General features: G+C 35.2%; 1 protein-coding gene across 1 annotated transcript; it reads right to left on the reverse strand.

Annotated features, from left to right (window-relative positions):
* Positions 1 to 18,850: 18,850 nt before the first annotated feature.
* Positions 18,851 to 19,504, reverse strand: LOC123235738 (ras-related protein Rab-39A-like). Its single transcript, XM_044661942.1, has one exon. It carries the CDS (start codon positions 19,502 to 19,504, stop codon positions 18,851 to 18,853), a length of 654 nt encoding a protein of 217 aa, XP_044517877.1.
* Between the last annotated feature and the right edge of the window lie 4,364 nt (positions 19,505 to 23,868).

The following is a 23,868-nucleotide window of genomic DNA, read 5'->3' on the forward strand; positions in this document are numbered from 1 at the left end:
CAACCAGACATAGTAGATAGAAGATCATGGATTTTAAAGCTCCCATCTTTGAACTCTACTGGTGAAAGACATTCTACAAATTTATCAGATCTTTTGAATTTGGAATATATTGTTTTCATGATATGAAGTTTGTTGCCTATTTTTCAAATTTGTAAGTTTTGCTAAGTGATTTTAACATTTTTTTTACTATGAAGAGAAGTCAATGTAAGGGAAAAAACTGACTTTAAATTCCATTAAAATATTTTGAGGCATGGTTTGTATCTTCCTACTTTGAGTCCCAGTGTTCATAAAATTAGAATCTGAGTGTGATGTTTTTATCTAAAATGAATTAAAAGGCTGAAAATATCATTTTTATGAGGCCTATATTAGTGCTATGTATTCTTATGGGGAAAACCAGGGAAATTAACTTAAATATTTATATGGGTTCAGAAGGGTGAGTAGGAGACAGGAATGGACAGTTGTCTGGGATCAAACAAGCCAGGGAAACTGGGGTTAGCTGTTTGGGGAAATGACAGTTGACAGAACTGACAGTTAGGCTTTAATTGTCACCCAGTTCCACCTAGACAGGGAGTCTGTAAATCCAGTATGTAAAATGACTAGAAGGCTTATAAATAAATTTAATTCAAGGAAACTATAGTTCAAGGAGGGAGAAGGGGTTTCTATTCTATCAGTCTATGGGCAAACCACAGGGTCAGGGGAGGGACTTATCTACACTGAGCTAAACCTAAAGCAGGACAGGGCACAATGGAGATCAGGAAGGAAAGTGAGATAACCTCACTGCAGAGTCCTGTCACAATCCAGCGATGGTACAGCTTTCCCAGGTCTTTAGCCAGTACACCTTCAATTGGGTAAATTAGGGAACTAAACCGACCTGAGCTGACCAGCAACTCGGGTTAGATTTTAAAGTCTCTACCTAACCTCCCACAGGCAAAATCCTCCTTCCAGATATCAGGAAATCAGGGTACAAACTTCATTTCCTCTGAGGTCTCCCAGGATCAGTTATAACTTGTCCCAACCACCATGGAGTCCGTCTCAGAGAGAGAAGCACCACTTCCTGCTTCCCCACTTCATTTAGAATCCTTCAGCCTTGCCTGCTAAGTCTCCCAAATAATAATTTAGTAAACTTCCTCACAACAGTATATATAGAGATAGATGCCCTTAACCAGTTTGAAACTTGAAATGTGCAGGGGAATACTAAGAATAAAAATAAAAATCAAGTGATTTTTTCCCCTATTTTAATAAGCATAGAAATACAAAGATGTAATTTAAAATGCAGTTTAAATGCAGCTTTATTGCTTTGTAAAGTGTTTTTTGAAAGTCAAATGTGATCTACTTACCAGAGTTTTTTCCAGAGCAAATTTGCTATTAAAAGAATAAAGGGGGGGGAGGCAGTGGGAGTCTGTTTTGTTTGGTTTGTTTTTAGAATTTAGAATTTAGAATGGCAACTTCAAAAATTCCAACCTTTTTATATGAATAAATTTGGTCTAAATAATTAGATAAATACTAATTATGCATGAATGGGTCAAGTCAATATAATAAAAATGACAGTTTTACCTAAATTACTTATTTACTTATTCAGTGTCATCTCAATTAAAATTTTAAATTTATTTAATTGAGCAAGAAAAAATAATAAGATTAATTTGGGAGAACAAAAGGTCAAGAATTTCAAAGGAATTATTATTTTTCATTGGAAAGGAAGGAAGAATAAACCCTAAGTTTATAATACTAAACTGTCTATTGAATATTTTGGAGGGGATATCCCATAGGAATCTTAAATTCAACACATCCAAAACAGAGGTCATTATCATTCCTTCCTCAAACCTCCAATCTTCTGAACTTCACATAACTGTATCCAGCTAGTGACCCAGGTTCACTAAACTTTACTTGTCCCAAGCCGAGAAGCTGTGTCTGGGAAGCTTGGGGGGCGGGGGTGGAGTCAGTGAAGTCAGAGATGCTAAATCAAGAAAATACTGGTCCTATTATAATCCTATAGGGGAGAAGGGATAGGCTTTTAATAGAATAGAGAATTTCTAAGCATTTTTGATGAAAAGACCAGAACTGAGTAGAGGTGGAAATGGAAATGAAGATACCAAGAAAAACATAGAAAGTTACATATATTTGCATAATTAAAAGGGAATATGTAGGGAGGAATTACTTACCTCTGTCTTCTCAGAACCCTAATATATTTAAGGGCTATAGGGAAAGGGTAAGATGATAAAAGGTCTTCAAAAGGTTTTGTTTTATTTTGTTTAATGGGTTTAGAAGAAGACAAAATGGAAGGGAAAGGAGACTCTACTAGAGAGGAGCTGAGAAAGAAGGTAATGACAATCACTATTGCATGATAGAGGTGCACAAGGTAAAGAGTATATAGTCATGAAGAGATAGATGGAAAGGGCATCTGGCAAACCTTTCTTTTATCTGAATCTGGTTAAAGAAATTTTGATAAAGTAAGGTCGAACACAATTATCCAATTGTTCCCTCTTTATATCCCACCCTACATATTTTGGCATAGAAATACATTGAACTTAAAAGGAAGCTCAGAAGAAGCAGAGATGAACATGAAAAGAGTATTGAAAGGAAATAAAAAAAAGAACAAAAATATAAGATTGGGGTGGAGTAAGGAAAAGAAAAGAGGTGTAACAGAGAAAATATAGGCTGCTTCAATTATAAGATCACAAGTATTTGAGAAATGAGATCTTTATCAAAGAGACTTATAAAAAAATTTGCACCATTATGACTACTGTTATTACTCTCCATTCTATTACCCCCTTTAGTTCTGACTACCACTTTTTTCTGTCAACCCTGTCTCTTTCTCCTATCCCCATTGCCCTCCTACTTTCTGGTAGGGTAAAATAGATTTCTATACCTAATTGATTCAGCATGTGCTTCTCTCATTGAGCCAATTGTGATGAGAATAAGGTTCACATTCTCCCCTTCCCAACTCCTCTATTTCCCCTCCACTATAAAACCTCTTTTATGCCTTTTTTATGGGTAATATTTTTCCATTCTATTTTTCCCTTTTCTCATCCCAATGCATTCCTCTTCTTCATGCCTTAATTTTATTTTTTTACTATCATCCCATCATATTGAACTTACACTCTTGCTCCTATCTACATATACCTCCTTCTAACTACATTAATAATGATAAAGTCCTTAGAAGTTATAAGAATCATCTTCCCATGTAAATATGTAAACATTTTAACCTTATTGAATCTCTTTTGATTTTTCTTTCCTGTTTACTTTTTTATGCTTCTCTTGAGTCTTATATTTGAAAGTCAGATTTTCCATTCAGCTCTGGTTTTTTCATCAGGAATGTTTCAAAGTCCTCTATTTCATTGAATACTCATTTTTTCCCCTTGAAGGACTAAACACAGTTTTTCTGGGTAGGTGATTTTTGGTTGAAGTCCTAGATCCTTTACCTTCTGGAATATCATAGTTTTGGTCCTCCAATCCTTTAGTGTAAAATTGGCTAAGCTTGTGTTTTCCTAATTATGACTCTGTTATATTTGAATCATTTCCTTTTGCCTCCCTGAAATATTTTTTTTCTTTGGCCTAGGAGTTCTGGAACTTGACTATTTATTCAATAAGATACTAAAATAGCATTAGATTATTTTATAGATCTAAAAATAATAACAAAATTCATATGGAGAAGATAATCTCAAGAATTTCTAAGGTAGCAATGAAAAAAAAAAGGTAGGAATGAATGGGATCCAGATTGTAAACTGCATTACAAAGCAGTTTTGAAATGATTTGGTACTGGTTAGAAAAAAAACTCTAAGGTTTATCATTGAAAACAAGTAGTGTTATGTAGTAACAATATATAGAAATGGAATAGCACAGTAATTGATAAACCAAAAAAAACTACAGTTATTGGTTTAAGGAGCCACTATTTGAAAACAAAAACAAAACTGTGGGGAAAACAACTAGACAGAAATCTGGCAGAAATTAGGTTTCAATCAACACTATATAACAAAATAAACTCCAAATGGATGCATGACCTAGAAAGAAAAGATCCCATCATAGAAAATAGAGAAGCAAAGAAGAAATTTCCTCTAAGATGAATTGATAGGGGAAGCGTTTATAACTAAATAAATCACAAACAGATCATAAGAGTTTCACAAAAGATAAAATTTGTATTATATAAAACTGAATTTCTTTTTGCCCAAACAAAAATGATGCAGCTAAAATTATAATGGGAACAGGTAACTGGGAGAAAAGCTTTACAAAAAGTCTTTATGTGAAAGTCAAATATCCAAAAGTTAAAATAATTGATTCAATTTTATAAAATTTAAGAGGAATCATTTCCTAGTCATCAAATAATCAAATGCTATGAAAAGGCAGTTTTTAAGAAAGAAATGTAGCTATTAGTAATCATAAGAAAATGTGTTCTAAATCATGAACAGTTGGAGAAATACAAATTAAAGCACCTTCAAGATTCCATCTCATAAACCGGTAAAGATGACAATCAATAAAAATGACAAATGTTGAAGGAGCTATAGGAAAATAAGTACATATATTAAAACAGGTACACGAAATAGATACATTGTTCACTTAGCCATTTTGTAAAGTAATTTGGAACTATGCCCAGAAAAAAATTACCTAATTTGTGTATATCCTTTGAACTAGATATACCATTACTAGGCCTATACCCTAAAGAAATAAAAGAAATAGGAATAGAATCTGTATGAACAAAAACATCTAGAAGTTCTGTTTATGATGGCCCCAAATTGGAAACTAAGGTGTTGTCCTTCTTTTGGGAAATGCTTAAACCAATTGTAGCACATAAATGTAATGGAATATTATTGTGCCATAAGAAATAATGAAATGGAACATTTCAGAGGGAACTGGGAAGATATATGTGCACTGATGTATAGTGAAGTGAACAGATATAGAATAATTTCAAAATGTAACATTGTGGAGAAAAATAATTTGGAAAAATTTTATGACCTATGATAAACCAGGAATCCAAAAAAAAAGTTGAAGATGAAACATGTTACTCACTTCTTTAAAGAGAGGTTAAGATGTCAAAAGAGATAAATATTTTGTTTATGGTTAATTTGGCAATTTATCTTGACAGGCTACGTAGATATATATTTGAGGGACTTTTATTTTGTTTTTATTTGATTAATGGAGAAGAGGGGAAGTATAGTGGGAGAGAAAGATTAACTTTAAAGACATTGTTACTTGAAAAATTATAAAACAAAAAAGAATAAAAGAAAGATATGGCATTGCATGTGAACTCACTTTCAAAAATGGCAAAAATAAATACAACCACTAATGAAAAAAACAAAATTAAGTTAAATATTCATTTTTATTTTTAATGATGATAATTTTGTTTTTTAATTCCACGAGCTAATAATTCTGCCTTTTTTATTTTTAAATGCAGATTCTATTTTGATTTGTTAATTGAATATAGTTTATTTCTTTGTAATTTTGTTAATCTCTTCTTTGATTTGACGAGTTTCTATTTTGGTGCTTAGGTTTTAAAATTTTTTTGACTTTAGTTTTTTTTAGCTTAATGCCTAATTAATTATTCTTTCAATTGTTGATGAAAGTGTTTTGAGATATACATTTTCCCCAAAAAGTAGCTTTTGAAGCATCTTACAAATTTTATTATGTTGTCTTTAATGAAATGATCTATTTGTTTCTGTGTTTTGTTTTCTGACCCACCAATTCTTTAGCACTACATTATTTAATTTCTATTTATTTTAAAATTATTTTTTCATTGGCCCTCTTTTAAATATAATTGTTATTGCCAGGTGGTCTCTAAAAATAAATATAGCTTTTCTTCATTTGCTTGTGAGAATTTTATGCCTTAAAACATGGCAGTTTTGGTAAAGATGTGTAAAGGCCATTTCTTATGGCTAAGAAATATGCATACACCATTCTATTTCCATTCAACTATCATTAGAGGTCTATAATATCTAACTTTTCTAAAATTACCTTTAAGTCTTTAACTTATTTACTTTTTTAGAAAATTAGAATTGGAAGTACATTGAGATCACCCAACTATTATAATTTCACTGTCTATTTCTCCCTATAACTTACCTAGCTTTTTCTTTATGTACTTAGATGCTATGCCATTGGTTACATATCTGTTAAGTATTAATAAACTTATTTATATTCTCTGATACCTTTCAGCAAAGTGTAGTTTCCCTGTTTATTTTTTAATCAGTTCTAGTTTTGCTTTTGCCTCTTCTGAGATCATGATTGCTGTGCATTCTTTTACTTTAACTGTGTAAAACTTCAAGTTTCAAGTATGTTTCATGTAAACAACATATTGTCATTTTTTGTTTTTCTAATTCTGTTTTATAGGTGAGTTCAATCCATTCACATTCAGAGATATGATATTGCAAATTTCCTTCCATCTTATTCATTTATATTTTTTCCTCTCTTCCTCCATTCTTTTTACAAAGAAGAGAATACTGCGAAAGGGATGTGCTTAACACTAGGGATACTTGCTAGATGATAATTGTTAATTTGTTTCTGCTGTCCTATTCCTCTCTTTCCCATACACAGATCCTAGTCTTAGCTTCTTATTCTTTTTTTATTTAAAAGTATTTCATTCATTACTCAATAACCACTCTGATGATGAATTTCTCAAAGCTTAACTGGTCCTTGGATAACAGTTTCCATCACCAGAAATAAATTTGAAGATTTTCCAGCTTGGTAAGATTTGCCTGAGCTTGTGCTCTCTTGGTATAACCTTTGAGGAACTAGGATGACCTCCAGGCCAAGATGAAGCAGCAGAGCATATTATAGATTGAATAAATAATGTATCTTACCCATATGTATCACTATTTTTCAAACTTTTTGTTTATTTTGAAAGAGCCAGAAATTCAACAATCTTCTTGGTTCCCTTTGGAATTAGAGAAGAAGGTAGGAAGGATCTATTGATAGCTGGTTCTAGGGGTCCTGGAGATGGGAAAGGAGGAAAAGGGAAAGAAAAAAGTTCTACATTCCCAGTAGCAGCATTCTTTGGGGATTCTGATTCACCTAGCAAAACATCCTAGCATGAGGAGTTTCCTTAATCTCACTTCCCCTGGAACTACATTAAATACTTTTATAAACCTCTGCCTATAGAACCTCCAGCAATACAATTTTGGGATGGAGTTTGCAAAAGAAGGTGCACTATAGGGTAAGTTGGGCTTACCAAAGTTCTATTAGAAAGTCTTTCATTCTCTGGTCCTGGCCAGACTCACTTCACTTGTTAGTCTTGGAAAACTACCTCTTCCTCCTTCCCTTTCCTGAGATGTTATGAATGGGGATGATTAGCTCACAGAAAGTGACTTTATGGGATCATGACAGAATCCTGACCACAGTGCTCAGGAGCCTGGAAACACAAGCTCAAAACATCATCAAAGTTCACTTCCAGTTCACCCCAACCATCCTGGATTCTTAGGTCCCAACTTTGCTCAGGCCATTTCTCCCATATAGAATACCCTCCTGCCTCTCCTCTTGTCCTTTGAGGACTTTTCACTATTGCCTCCCAACCAGCCTCTCTAGGTGAGAAAAGGGGCCAAGAGTTCCTGTGACCATGTGCCTTGTGCCATCTATCTGTCTAGCTCAGTGTATCTCTTGAGGGAAGCTGGAGAGGAGCTAGACTTGGAGTCTTCCATCTGCCCCAAATGATTTCCAACTATCCCCAAATTTCCATTTGTGTCAGTATTAGACAACCTATACCTCCTACTGCCAGCCCAATCTCCTAATTGGGATGTGGAAACCCTCTATCTACTCTTTGATTTCAGGCCTTCTGTCTCCTAGTAAGCCTGACTTTTAAAGGAGGAAGAAAGTTGATGAAAAATGGGACTTATTTCTTTTGCTGTGCAAGTTTGACTTCCACCTCCTGCTTCTCCTTTTCCTGCCTAAATTCTACCCTTTGAAGAGAAGAGGAGTAGTCAAGCAGGGCTCTCCCATCTAACTATCTGGCTGTGTCCCTCCCATCTCATGCTGTGCTTACCTCCCAGTCTTCAGCTTCTTTTGGGAAGTAGAGTGGCATCTTCCACTCAGTGATGAACATTTTCACATCTGGTCATCCCCTTCATATCCCAGGGATACAAAACCACGGTAGGTGATCTTTCAAAACCCTTCTTTGCCCCTTACCACATGATTCCTTATTCCTATCTTCCTTATACTTCCCACTCCAAAGTCTCTACGAAACACCACCAAACATTTTGACCATGCCATTTGGAATCTGTTCCATAGGTAACAAACTTATCTTCATCTTTAAACTTTTCCTCTTCCACTCCTTCCATCTACTAGCTATTACTGACATCTGACTCCCACCAGATGGCACAGCCTCTCTGGCCAACCTTTCCAGTGCTGGCTGCATAGTTACCATCTTTTATAGAAAGCCTTTCCGAACCCTTCTTAATTCCCTCTGTTATTTCCTATTGAGCCTGTATATAGCTTATTTTGGATATATTTGTTTGCATGTTGTCTTCCTCATTCAATTGTAAGCTCCTTGAGAGATGGGATTGTCTTTTGCCTCTGTTTGTATCCACATCAGAGCTTTTCACAGTGCCTGGAATATAGTAGGTGCTGAAAAAATGCTTATTGGTTGATTAATTCTTCTATATAGAATGCCCTTCTTTCTGCCCCTCCTCATGTATAAGTAATTTAAAATCTATCTCACATCTCCTACAAGAAAGCCTCCTAGAAGACTTTTCTAGCCCACAGTATATTCTTATTCATTCATTTATTCACTCAACAAATATTCATTATCTTAATTGGTGCCATTCATAAAGAACTTACCCAACATTGTCTAGTGAAAAGAACATTTGTTTTAGGCGCAAAAGATGTGAAGTTGAATCCTTGTTCTGAGAGAGTGTGAGAAGTATGGTGCAAAGAAATGGTTTTCAAACATTTTGGTGAAGTTCATTGTTATATTTTTAAAATTTATCAAGAACACATGTAAAACCCAGTGGAATTGTGCTTTGGCTATGAGGAGGGACAAGGAGGGGAGGAAAAGAACATATCATGTAACCATGGAAAATTATCTTAAGTAATCAATTAAATAAAATTTTAAAATAAAAATTATCAAGGACTTCAAAACATTTTTGTTTACATGGCTTATATCTATCAATATTTATGTTATTTGAAATTAAATATTTCCAATATTTATTAAAAATTACAAATTCATTACATGTTATATAAATAATATGCTTTTAAGAAAAATTATTGTTTTTCTAAACAAAAAGTTGAGAAAAATAGCAGTTTTACCCATTTTTGCAAATCTTATCTTAATAGATTTTTCTATCCACTTCTGCATTCAATCTGTTGCCATACATTGTTTCAGTTGAAGTATATGAAGAACATATAGCCTCACACAGATACGTAGTTTGAAAGGGAGTATTTTAATGGGCAAATAATGTCTTATTATTGTGAAAATTATTTTGACTTCACAAGCTCCCTGAATCCTGAGGAGGTCATTAGACCACAATTAGATAATCTCTGGAGGATTTAGAGGATAAAATTAAAAACTCTGACCCTGCTACCTGTTTAACCTCAAATAAGTCTTTTAGCTTCACTGTGTCTCAATGTCATTATCTTTCAAATTAGAGCATTGAACAAGATTATCTCTTGGGTACCTTCTAGCTCTAAATTCTGTTTTGAAATTAGCTGTGTGTTCTTAAGTCTCTGTGGTTTGTTTTCTATAAAACAAAGGTAATATTTGTACCAGTTATCCTACAGTGTTATTGAGATGAAAGTGCCTCATAATTTGTGATAAATAGGATAAATGATGGAGCCAAGATGTCAGAATAGCAGGAAGCTCCTCCCACCCAAATTTTTCCAAAGCCATCTAGAAAATGAACCAGACCTAATTCTAATGGGGAAATCCAATAAAAGTCACAGTTATTAGTTTTTCTAGTCCAGGTTGGTATAGGAAAATAGAGAGGTCTGTGAACACTAAGGATGGTTGGGCAAAAAGGGGTCCCAGATCCATCCTGGGGCTCTACAATTAAGATAGTTGTGAACTGGAAGCTTTGTTGTTGCAACCCAGGTCTGGGACACAGATCCAGGATGGATAGAGAAGGGGACCCCTGCCACTCACCACTCACCCCTCCCCTTCAGCAGTCATAGGCATTAGGCAGTATACTGAGAGAGAAACATGCTTAAAGGAGGCAGCAAATATATGACTCAGACCCTAGAATCAGAATAGAATATCAGTTCCAGGCACTAGTCCAGTCTGAAGCCTAAAGAGGAATAACCAGGGCAGGAATCTCAGACCAAATGTTAGCCTACAGTTCTGTCACTCTGAACTAGCAGATCCTTTTCCTTGACTGCCAGATCAGAAACTTGCAGAGTTTACAGACCTTCCTTTCCCTAAGTTATGCAAAATAGATTAGCTGTGACTCTTTCTCAATTTGCTTATGTTTGTAAAGGAACCCTGGTAACATTCTTGTGTGAACTCATTTCATAAACAATATTCTGTGGGAAAGCAACACCCCCCAAGAATGACATAATGCTTAGCATTTCACTCTCTATAAAAGTCTTCCTTTTTGTCATAATAAAGGGGGATCATAGAGCATATGCATCTTCCCATATGGCCCTTGTTTTGTCATCTCTAAATCTATCTATTCCCCTCTCTCTCTCTCTCTCTCTCTCTCTCTCTCTCTCTCTCCCCTTTTTCTCTCATAGTTGAAACCCTGGCACTCTACACATAGTGTCCTTAACACTCAAAGAATTAAGAACTCTGATTAGTTTAATGACCAACCAAAATCCCAGAGTACTAATGATGAAACATTCAACCTACCTCCTGATAGAAAGGTGTAGGACTCAGAGAATAGAATGAGACTTCTTTTTTAATCAGAGTCAATGTGGAGATTTGTCTTATTTGACTATACATGTTTGTACTCCACAATGGTTTTGTTTTACCTTCATTCTCAGGGAAAAAGGGGACTTTGGAGGGGATGGAGATTTTTGCTGATTGAACAAAATAAAATATAATTTTAAAAAGAAATAGAATGAGTTATTATATTTTTATGTTTAATATTCTTGCTGGACTTTGAATTCTTCGGGGAAGAAGAATGAAGAATTCTCTTAGTTTATCTATCTTCCCAGATATGACAAGCACAGGATTTTCCCTCTACTCTTTTACCTCCTTTACATACACTGATCATAGCCTCCTGTCAGTTATATTTGTCCTTGTACCTCATCCAGCATAATTTTATATGTAGGAGCTATCCAATTGTTATTTATGAGACTGAATGGAATTTAAGGCCCTAGTCATGCTGGCCCTGTCAATATCCTGAATCCAGGTGCCTATACATGTTCTTTGATACCTGGGCACTCAGCACCATCTTCTGCCTGAATATCAGATCTGTATGAGGATGGAGGAATAATGGTAAAAATACTTCATTCTCCTAAGAGTTAATTAACTCAAACCTAAAGCCTGATCAAAAGTTGAGAAGGAGAGTGAGGTAATTTCCTCTTCTCTGCCAAACCTTTTCAGGCCAGAAGATAAATGAACTGAAAAAAGAATTGATAGAGGGACAGTAATGGAGTGGTGTGATTTCAGACAAGCCAATCAATGTCTATGAGTTTTAGTTTACTCATTTGTAAAATAAGAAGGATAACCTCTAAGGTTAGAATTTCTAAATCTAAATCTTATGATATTTTTTGTTAATCCATGAGCGCTGACCACTTAAGTTCTAGCCTTAGTCCTGCCAATATTAGTTCTTTATGTTACTGCTGGAAAATTACTCATCCTATCTGAGGCCCAGTTTCCTCACTGTAAAATAGTAATAATAATCTTGCCTAATATCCCTTCCTCTCAAGGATTCAGAGAGAATGAATGGGAAAGTACTTTTTGTGACCAATTTTAGTCCCTTAAAACAGATGTCAAAACACAATTCCCTCTTATTAATAGGATTTGAAGGGAGGTTGTTATGCTTAATATGTTTTACTTTTTAAAAGAGGCAATTCAATATATATGAGGGGATGATAAAGATATAGATATTATTTTATTGATTATTGATATAAGAAACAAAATATATCAATACAAATTTTAAAAAAGAAATGCTTTCCAATCTGTAGTATAAAAATTATTGCTATATAACATGAAGACTCACTCAATTAAAAGATTTTATGATTCTATGAAAATTTTGTTTGTGTTCTACTACCAGAAACTTAACTTACAATATACTATGTATGTGCACACAAGTACAGGTGCACACATTTGCAAATACTCATGGGTAAGAGAACCAATAAAAGTCTCAGGAAATGTCTCTTCATACTCCAGGTTATATGGAAGAAAGAAGTATTGTTTTTAAAAAATAGAAGACTTTTGAGATAAGGAAAAGAAGAAAGAGGAGAAGAAGAAGAATATAGATGTAAAGAGGCACAGAGGACTACTTTATACCTATGCCAGGAGATAGGAGAAAAGTAGAATGAGGAGCACAAGAAAAAGGGAAGAAAAACACCCTGAAGCTAAGGAACAGTTGTGATTTTTTTTTGTCCTCCATTTCATTTGGCCAATTCTAAGTTATTTAACTGAGCATTTATTTTATTTATTTATTTTATTTATTTGACTTTTTAAAACTTCTTGTCAAGTTTTCCCATGAGGTCTTTAGGGGCCTGACATCCTTTGAAGTTTCATATATTTTCTTTTTTCCATTGCTGCCTTCTTCTGCATTTATATTTTGATTTTCCCTATTACTAAAGTAACTTTCTAAGGTTAGGTTTTTTTTTTCTTTGTCATTTGCTCATTTTTCTAGTTATTTTTCTCACCTTGTACCTCAGTATTGAGGTTCTGCTCTGCTCCTGGAGTGAAGAGAGCACTGGTCCAAGCTTGCAGTGTAGGGTACACTGGGCTGTTTTTGGGTCCCTCAATGTATACTTTCAAGGGGGTGGACCTTCTTGTGGTGGGAGGCTTGCCGCAGTTTGTTGTTGTTGTTGTTGTTGGTTTTTTATAGCTGCCTTCTGTTTCCCCTGCTTTTGGTTTCCCTGTCATCTCCTATGTTGGGCTGCTCCTAACTTTGTTCTTTTGTTACCTCAGGCCATGTGGAAGTGGATAGGGTTAGGGCTGCTTTTTCATTCTGCTTTCTAGTTTCTTCAGGCTGTTTGATAGTTCAGTGCTGGACCAAGAACTGCTATTTCATTGTCTTGGGTTGCTTAGCAGCAAGTAGGGTTTCTCCCCAATGGTTGCCTTATTGCCTCAGGCCATGTGGAAGAATTCTGGGTGGTATACACTGTGTAGGCTTCCCACAATGTAGCTTTCACTGAACTACTCTCCCTTCTCATCCCAGTGTAATGTGTCCTTCCTGTTTTCCTTTGTTTTGAGGTACTTTATTTTCTATTTTTTGTGGGTTTAGAGAGTTTGTCAGAGCTGAATGTCCCTAACTTTGCCATCTTAGCTCCTAATATGCATCTCTTCCTCCCCCAATTACCCTTGGACTAAATGTGCATAGTCAAGCAAAACAAAGTCTTTATTGTCCACAACCAAAAAACATATTCCTCATTCTGTGTCTTGAGGACATTACCTTTCCATCTGGAGGTAAGTAGCAGGCTTAATCATCAGTCCTGGAGAATCCTGGTTAGTAACTACACTGATCAGAGTTCTTAAGCAAAGATCTATTGTTTTTCTAGTTTACCCTTTCTCTGTTCAACAGTGTATTTTTCCTAATCAAATCTCCTTCTACTTGATATCTTTTCCCTTTTGCATTGTCCCTTCTCTGGAACCCTCCATATTGGGTAATATTATCAGCTATAAATTTCCAATTTTCTATCTGATTGGTAGAGTCCTACTTGATATGGAACCTCTCCTATTCCATTCCACTCCATCCCATCCTATCTGATGGAACATTATTGATTCAGGAACTGCCATAAACTTTTAAGATGCCATGATCTCAGAACTCTGAGCAGAGTTGAGCAAGCTGTTCTGAAGCATGAACCCAGTAACCCATTTTAGGTTCACTTTTCCTGCCATGGCCTGAAGACCATCATGTCCAAGGCTTTATGCAAAGACCCAATTGTATCTTTGACATTTCACAATCTTACTTTATATATGACTCAGTATTAAGGAGCTCAGTAGGCTATCCTAATATGGAGATGCCAGACCTAGCCCTTTTTGTGAGAGGAGAGGTGGATGGATTGCCCAAATTTGGAGGGGTAACTGACTGCGCTAGTAGCCTATCCTTGTACCTATTGCCTGTAAAATGAAATGATTTCTTCTTTTAGGCCTTCTCTTAAATGTGTCAAATAAAAAAGCCTATTGCTTTTCTAAAGAGACTAGCTTTCTTAATTCTTTGACAAAATCCTTTTGTTCTTAGCGGTGGGCCTTAATATTATGAAATCTTTGGCAAGAAACTGCAGAACTTAGAGGCATAGTTGATATATTCATCACTGCTATGAATAAGAAGCAAGGGCTTCAGAAGAGAAAGGCAAATCTGAAATGAGAACATCTGGTTAAGAAGATGGTGTGTGGTAAGGTAGATAGTGTGATCCAATGAAAAGTATGCTGAATTTGAATTTAGAAGATCTGGGCTCAAAATTTTTTTTTTCTTCACATTCTTTTATTGACATTTTTTTACAAACAACATTTACAACACATTTTCAAAGAGGTTTAATACCATGTTCTCTTAGCAATTTTCTTTAGTCAGCTATCATTTTCCAAAAATGCTAAAATTTAGTTATAGCAAAACATTTTTTGTTATAGTATATCTTCAATGAAAACTAAATCTGTGGAAACTGAATTTGATAGTGTTAGTTCAAAGTCATTCGGATCAAACATTAACTCAGTGTCTATATGTGTAAGACACCATCCTAGGCACTATTCAAGAGGAGACATGAATTCTCCATACACACTAACAGAGATCAAACAAACAAGAAAGCTAATATTTTCAATTATTCTTTATTCTAGTTCTTTTCCTTTTGTGTGGGTAATTTATTTTTTTCTGTCCAGTTCGTAATCAGTATTGATTGTCACAGCTGAATTAATCATGTTGATCTGTAGCAGTTATTAAGACTGTTGAAACGCAAATATCAGTCACGATGCAGTTTATTCTTTTGGCATTTTCTTTTGGTGTCAGAGGTGTGGTTTGCTAGTTATTTTAGGGTCCAATGGAGAGTTGTAGCTCACTTTCACTTAAAAAGTTAAGGTTTCTGGAACAAACTAAATTCTGAGAAGGTTTATGAAGGAGGAGACAGCTTGCATAAGTGAAGTTTCACACCAGAGACTAATAGTTGGTATTGCATTATATTATTTGAAAATAGCAGGACCTAAATCTATAGTGGTTAAGGTAGTTTTTTCCCCCTCAAGCTTGCATATACTCTCTGCATGACTAAACTAAAGGCACAGTTCTTTGTTAACAAAAAGCCAGAAATATGTACTGGTGTATGACTGCAATAGTCTTATTACATCTTAGTTCATACATTTAGAAGATCAGCTCAATACAACACATACTATGAAGTCAATAGGAAGTCTGTAGTTGAATGTATTTCAAAAGCACAATGAAAGCTGGAAAAAACCTCTTGTCAAAGTGCTAATCTTATTCAAATTATTAGATACAGTCTTCATTTTGAGGAATGGATACTTTCACCCAAGTTGGAAAGACTATTTTCATCAGCACTCATCTCCTTTCTCCCAAAATGAAGTCCACTCAGTACACGTTTTGAGGTAAAAGGGATTTTTGAAACGATCTAATATATTTAAGACCTTTTGAAGTGTTAAGATTTTTTGAGAGGTTTCAGAAATCTTTCTTGCTACTACGTATGCAAATAGGTTTTTTTAGGGCTATATTTACAAATTATAGCAATGTATAATCATTTTGGCTCAAGTATAACATTTAAGGAACTGTTACATCATTAAATGCTACCATAGTGGTCTGAATTAATGCACCCTCATGTAAACAGCTATCTCTTGGGGAGTATATTATTATTATATAGGTAATACAATAATATTTATCCACCTTTTCCTTCATCACAGACATATGACATTTAGTAATTAGGACATCATTTATCATTTAAATTTTTTTAATGAAATGATTGACTTCCAAGAAACCAATGGGCAAAGTAATCTGCCTGAAAAAGAAAGATTCACTGGCTTGACCTTACTGTTCACATTCATACTAATGTTTAAGAACATTTTCAACACAACTATTAGGCTTAGGTCATATAGAAGTGAATTAGAACTGGAATTCTGGGTTCTTTTTGATGACATTGCGTGTTACCGTTTGACTAGAAATATTCCCCTATTATATCAAACTATTCTAACCTGCTTATTATTGCAGTTGCAGATATATCATGGACCAAGTCACAGCCCCACTAGAAGTAACATGGGAAGAGTTGAAAGAGTACTTTCCATACTTGGATTTTATCTTGTACTTGTTGCTAACAACTATGTGTGAGCTTGGACAAGGCATTTGACCTGTTGAGGTCTCAGTTTCCTTATCTGTTGAATTAGATGACCTCAAAAGGAGCTTGTGAATCTATTCTAAATGTAATCCTATATCATAGCCATTAATCCTGTTCTAAGTCAGCATTTATACATGTGTTCTACTATATATCAAAAGCACTTTGGTATTTTGGCTGCTTGTCTAAGGAAACTTAGACTTATGCAATATACACTGAGATGATATCATTAATTTAAAATGTTGATAGATTCAACATATGAACTTGTACCAAGTAAATTACTTGGAATATACAATTAAAATTCATACAATATTCAAAATAGATTGAATTATATTTTCCACTTTTCTAGTCTGGTATTTTTCCTAAGTGGTCAATTCTAGTTAAAGCATATCTTCCATCATAACGAATTTATGGATGTCAATGGAAAGTAGACAGAGATTTTCAAAAAATGTTATATTTTAATTCATGTTCATTTCTCTCTATAAGCGCTTATAAAAAGAATACTTAAATAGGCCTAGAAAATGTATAATGTACAAATACATAAATACATATTTCGAAGAAAAGAAATAACTTTCAACCTCTAAAGAAAAATGAGTTAATATTAATACATTTATATACTGTCTCTATACTAGCAAACAGGAACAATAGAGGCAATTATTCATAAATTTGGCCTAAAATAAAAGCTATCTTTTGTTTGATAATTTATCATAATAAAGAGAGTCTGTAGATGGGTGTCTCAGGCCCTCCTTAATACACTGACAAAATGGAAAGTAGTTGGGAATTTTGTGATAAAATCCCTAAAGGAGCTGCTTAGAAGGGGTTCTTGTCAGGAAAAATCTTACGGTGGTCTTGAGGAAAATTTTTAAAAGATTAACTCATCATAATTTAGCCAAGTGGTTCAATGATTTAAATACCCTGTCCCAGCCAGGGTTTCTAATTAAACTGAAGTTCTCTTGGGATTTTCTGCCCATCATTTTTACTACTAAGAAGCAGTTTTTCAGTATGAAAAGGCCGAGTTAGAGAACAAATTTCAGAGCAAAGGAATTATCTAATTTTATAAAAACCAAAAAGGACTTTCTATAGGAAAAAAGAAAACTGAGGAAGAAGGGACTGGAGAAAACATAATGATTCTCAACTTTTTTATGATATGCACATAAGCACTTACTATACAAAACAACTTGTGATTTAACAATAATGTAATTAATATTGCTAGAAGAAATAATTCTTACTTGTCACCACTTCCCAGTTAATTGTAGAAATGGTTATAAACAGATTTTACAAATGCAGTAAAGTAACAAAATTTGTAATTCAGATTAAGATGCACTTCTTGGAAATAAGTTAAATGCAGGAAGACTAATGAATCCTTTTCTATACATTTTTTCATCAAAATCCTCCCACTTTTACTAAGATATTAGAAGGTTTGTATGTCAAATATTTTAAAGAGCTAGCTTACTTTTTTGCAAATTAGTTTGCAGTGTTAATATATTCTCATCCCCCCCTTCTATATCCTCATTGAAGAAAAGTCTTCATGAACTTAATAATAACCTTTAAGTTTAAAAATTCAATCAACTACAATTATGACCAAAAATATTTTATATTTTATTCTTTTCTGTTCTAAATTGAATTTGTGACTTCACTTGTATAGGTAGCTCCTGGTACAATCCTTCCTCTCTTAATGCAGATTGGCATTTTCTCTTTGGTTTTTAGCCTTAGAACTGTTACCTACTACACTAAGAAATTAAATGAGTTACTCAGGATCATACAGCAAGTATATATCATTGGCAAGACTTGAATCTAAGTTTTCCTCACTTTTGGGCTAACTATTCATTATGATATACTGTTTATCACATTTGCTTACAGAGATGACAAGTTAGACAAAAATCTGGATATGGAGGAGCTGAATTTTCCCTCTTCAAAATTTTCAGATAGACCCATGATTTCATGAATGTGGGAAATTTTAAAATATATTATCATTATTATTATCTTATCAAAATATTTTTTAGTTTCCTTTCTTTAAAATTATTGGGAATAATATTCTGATTATAATCTCAGCTGTCTATAAAACATAAAAACTATATTTCAGAAGCAGTAAATCAATCAAATTAATCAAAAATAAATATAATTTCTTCACATTTAATGCTTGTTAAAACATGAGAATGCATGAAAATCTGGTCCCTTGAAAATGGACTTTGGTTTTAGTCCTAGTCAAAATCTTTGATATGTTAATTTGCTAAGTAAATATTGCACTTTTCTTTACAAATATTAATGTCTTCAAAATTATATTTTTCTGCTTTAACTATTACTATGTTATCACCTTAATAGTTTAAATTAAATATCTTATAAAAGGATGCAAAAACAATGATTCGTGACTCAGGCAAATCAATGATTTTTATGCTTTCATAATAGTAATTTTGTTCTTCATGTTGGTATTTGTCCTAAAACAAATACCTGATCTACTCATACCCATTCATACCCATTTTTGGAGCTACTTATGAATTCAGCAAATACATTGTTTCATAGGCTTTACTGCTTCTTCTGAAGAATGCACAATATTTGGAACAAAGCCACTTTTAACACCTTCCCAGCCATCTTGAATACAAATTTCTCCTTTTTTAATAAGTTCATATATATCTCTTGTCAGAATTGTGAAAGATTTTTCAACATTTGTAGCATCTTTTGCCGAGGTCTCTATATACTTCATACCACAGGCTGCTGACATTTTTTCAGCTTCTTCCCTTGAAACTTGACGTTGCGACACTAGATCACATTTATGTCCCACTAACAGAAATACAATCCGAAATGGCTGCACATACATTTTGGCTTCTTCTAACCAATCTTGCACATGTTCAAAAGATCTTCGGTTTGTGATATCAAATACCAGAAATCCACCAACAGAGTTGCGGTAATAAGATCGAGTTATTGATCTGAACCTCTCCTGTCCGGCCATGTCCCACAACTGCAACTTGATTCTCTTGCCGGGCTCGATCTCCAGGAGTCGGGAGAAGAAATCCACGCCGACCGTGGGGTCGCAGGCGGGGGACAGGATCCCGGGAAAGCGGCCCTGAGTGAAACGGTGCAGGAGGCAGGACTTGCCTACCGTGGAGTCGCCGATCACAATCAGCCGGAATTGGTAGATCCAGATGGCCTCCATGGTTCACATCCCGTTCGCGGCCGCGGGGCTCGGGAGCTGGAGAAGGTGCCTCTGGGTCGGGCTACCTGGGCTCGGGTGGGCTCAAAATTTTGATTCCTTCATTTACTGCTTGTATGCCTTTGCATAAATCACTTAATTTCTCTGACCTTTAATTTTCTCATTTTTTTAAATGAAATAGTTGAATTAGATGAACTCTAAAGTCCTTCCTGGTCTCCATTGTGTTCCCATGATTATATGTATGAGGTTGAGAGTTTGGAACATAACTTAAAATGTGGGAACTCTTGGCCAAGGATGAAGTAATCTAAAAATGCATTTCTCTAACATCTTGTAAATCTCATCAAAAGAACTTTAAAAGCAAAAATTAAGGGAGGTTGGAAGAGAACTATATATTTATCAAATGAGAAATCATAAAGAGTAGTTACAATTTAGGAAGAATGATACAACTGCTGCTGGATTTGGGGACCTGGGACATTCTTCTTTCTCCTATATAAGGACCCCTACCTCTGGATCTATGTGTGCTCAAGAACCAGATTCAGGCTTGGGGGAATCCTGGCCTCTAAAGGGAGAATTGCTTAAAGCCGAGATTTAGCTCATGTTTAGTTTCTGTCTCTAAACAAGCAGAAAAATGCTCAACGTATATCGTAGATGAGGCATAGGATAGCTATTTATTTCCTTCATACAAAAGAAATACTTAAAAAAAAGACTCATGAGAACATTTTGACAAAGGCTTGAATCAGTAATACAAAACAGTAACATATAGCTCCTATTACATTCTCTGTGGAGGCTGAAACATCAAAAATCAAAATAATTTATGTCTGCTGAATTGCTATTTTACTTTGGCACTACATTCTTGGAATAGCTCCCTCAAGGTAAATGTTTTCTGGCCAGTCAGGCAATGGATTGGGTTCTTTCTCCTATCATTGCTCTTCCTTTTCAAGAAGTACTGGGAAAAGATGCCTAATAGTAATAAGATATATCCCTCACCCTCCTGGAACATAGATAGTTCCAATAGAAGGACCCATTAGGTCAGAAATGGCCATCTCTCGGGCCCTTCTTCTCAAAAAAGAAACAGAAACTGAGTGACTGATGATCTAAGGCCAGTCTTGAAATAGTCCAGGCAGCACTGTGTTTGTTATTGTCATTATGGCTGGGAATGGAGGTACCATTGTCAATCCCTCAAAAGAAGTAGCAGAAAAAGTGCACCATGTCAACTTTTTGATACAGTTTTGACAAAATACTCTGTTCTCTCTCCTTTATCAAGGGATTCCCACATCATTTCAAAGTATTTCAGCATTAAGCCAGTGCTTATAGTAAAACCACTGGAAAGAATCAAGAAAACTTGTTGTCATAAAGGGTACATCTCCAAGGATGGCATATAATAGGTCTTTAATAAATTTATTTATTCATTTATTTATAGTGTTGACCTGGGAACTGATAGTTTTGCAATTCAGTAATTCAGGATTGTAGTTGGGTTTCTTTTGTCAATACTGACCTTTCTTGAGACAAAATCTTACAAATGTAGAAATATATAGACAATAAGCTCACTTTTTCAACCTATTCTCCAATTAGCAGTTTTTAGCAATTAGCAAATTTAGGACCTCAAAAGTAAAGATGTCTTCAGAGTTAGGGTAACCCTAAGAAGGTAGGAATTTCTTTAGTACCATCACTCACAGGCTACCACCTGGTACATTTTCCCCTAATATTGATCAACCTATTAAGATCTTCTCAATATCACTTAATTAATAAATATCACTTAGTTAAATTAATTGGGATCACTGCCCCAATATCATTCTAAAAATTACTCAATTTTTACAAAAGTGTTAGTACTGAGAAGATGTAGCTCGGATCAAAAAACAAAAACCAGTGAAACAAAAACTGAAACTGAAAGCACACTGTCATTTATAATCTCAGATCCCAAGGAGAGTGAACTCACACTTAAAATGGTGACTACCAATATTTCTCTCACCAAATTCACTTCTCCATGTGACATAGCCAAGGTATGAATCACACTCTCTTTCTTGAGTGATGTGATATAGGATTGTCAGTTCACTATTGGGGTGGGTCAAGCAGGTTGACCCATGCTTAGTTCTTCACTGGGCTCATACTATAGTTACCAGTAAACTCCACTTGTTAGACCTCTGATTATACTTCTGACCTTCTGAACAGGTCAGAACAGGATGGGTCTGTAGGAAAGAATGAACAAAACAGAGACAGAAGGAAGAAAAAAAGAAAGGTAAAAGAAGAGACAATAAAACATATGTTTGCTGACACATAGCAGTCCAAATAATCCATCAAAAACATTTATTAAACATTTAATACATACCAGACACTGTGCTAAATGCTAGAAGTACAAAAAAGTACAAAACACCAGTTCCTACTCTCAAAGAGCTTACAATCGAATGAGGGAGACAACATGCAAACAAATACACAAACACACACACAGAGTGAGCTATAAATAGGATAAAAAGGAAATAACTACTGAAAGAAGGCATCTGAATTAAAAGACTTCCTATAGGAGGTAGGATTTTGGTTGAAACTTAAAGAAAGTCAGGGAGGTTGGTAGTCAGAGCAGAAGAGGGAGGGTGTTCCAAGCAAGGAAGGCAGAGAAAATGCTTAGAGCTGAGATATGAAGTTTCTTAATCATAGAACAGTTAGGAGGCCAGTGGCACTGGATCAAAGAGTACATATTGGGGAGTAAGACTGGAAAGGTAGGAGGGAGCAAGGTTATAGCTTTGAATGCCAAATAACATTTTGTATTTGTTCCTAGAGGCAATAGGAAGCCATTGGAGTTTACTGAGTATGTGTGTGGGGTTGGGGTGGGGGGAATGACAGGACTAGATCTGTATTTTTGGAAAATCATTTTAGTAGTTGAATGGAGAATGGATTAGGGTGGGAAGAGAATTGAGGCAGGCAGATATATCAGTGGGCTATTACAATAATCATGGTGTGATTCACTAGAATAATGAATGTGTCAGAGGAGAGAAGGGAGCATATTATAGAGATATCACAAAGGAGAAATCAATAGGATGTGGCAACAGCTTGGATATGGAGGAGAGATTGTGAAGAATCCAGGATGACTCTCAGTTTGTGAGCCTGAGGGACTGCAAGGATAGTGTAGTCCTCTATAATAGAGAAGTAAAAAATAAAAATAAATAAAAATCTAAAGAAGATATTGAAAGCAGTCTCACCAAGGTTTTAGCATTCCAGCCAGCACTCCTCCATGAACCAGGAAAGCTCCTTCACCAGCAGCCCTCTTCACCTGAAGACCTTCTCCAGCAGAAGACTTCCTTTTAAAGGGGTCACTTATGCCTCACTTCCTGTGCCTCTTCTCCTAGTTTGCATGTCCAATCACAACAGACACTTCTCTTAGGACTGCCTAGGGGGCAGTCAGTTGATTCTGATTCGTCACCCACTCTAGCATACATGGGTTACAGATCTCCCAAAATTGGAGGTGCTCTCACCTTTGATGATTAAATCTAAAGATGTGCAGTGTAGACTTAATCTAATTATCACAGAAAGTAGGAAATAAAAAAAAAGATAATAAGTTCTATTTTGGATATATTGTTTGTTGTTGTTTGATTTTAGTATGTCTACTGCACATCAAGTTGGAGGCATATGAAAAAGAGTTGGAGATTCAAAAATGGTCCAGATGGTGAGAAAATATAGTTGTCACAGTGCTGGCAGCTGCTGGAAATGGTCAATAAGGACGCAGACCTTAGAGAACGTGCATCGTGTTTGCTTTACTTTGAGAATGGAAGGGGCATTTCCCCAAATCAGAGCATGTACTTCTGACTTTCCTGTCAACTTACTACATGGAGACAAAAAGTATATGAATAGGGTCAGAACTGAGTATGTGCAGAAAAAGCTCAAACACAAGAATTCTCTTTCTCCTGGTAATTTGGAGGAAGGAAGAAGAAATGCTGTGGGGCTTTCATATCAGCATAAGAACTAAAGCTGCCTTAGATCCTCAAATGGGCTGTCATGTGGACACCTCTGTTCTTTCTATTCCCATTGTGTCTTTTCCTTCCTGATCTTAAGTGAACAAGTATACTAAATAGAACAGACCAAATAAGGACTCTGAGTTTTGAAAGGCCGCAAAGTTCAACCACTGGAGTCCATAGCAGAATCTGTTGGCAGCCTGAGCAGATTCCCCTAGTGAGGAGCCAGACTAGAGAAGAGTGACTCATTTGTCCATCCTGTAAGCAAAGGAGTGGCTTTTCCATCAGCTAAGGCACACCAAGGAGTGAATTAGGTGATGAGAAAGATTACCACCTTAAATTTGAAGCTATTTTCTACAGGGGCTAAGGAGCACTTTTGGGAATGTGTTTTTATTTTCAGAGATTTTTATACTTCCAGTCTTGTGT

The sequence above is a fragment of the Gracilinanus agilis genome, chromosome 2 (genome assembly GCF_016433145.1).
Source record: "Gracilinanus agilis isolate LMUSP501 chromosome 2, AgileGrace, whole genome shotgun sequence".
NCBI classification, from domain to species: domain Eukaryota; kingdom Metazoa; phylum Chordata; class Mammalia; order Didelphimorphia; family Didelphidae; genus Gracilinanus; species Gracilinanus agilis.

Coding starts and splice junctions, on each gene's coding strand:
- LOC123235738 (XM_044661942.1), bottom strand. CDS start 19,504: ATGGAGGCCATCTGGATCTACCAATTCCGGCTGATTGTGATCGGCGAC.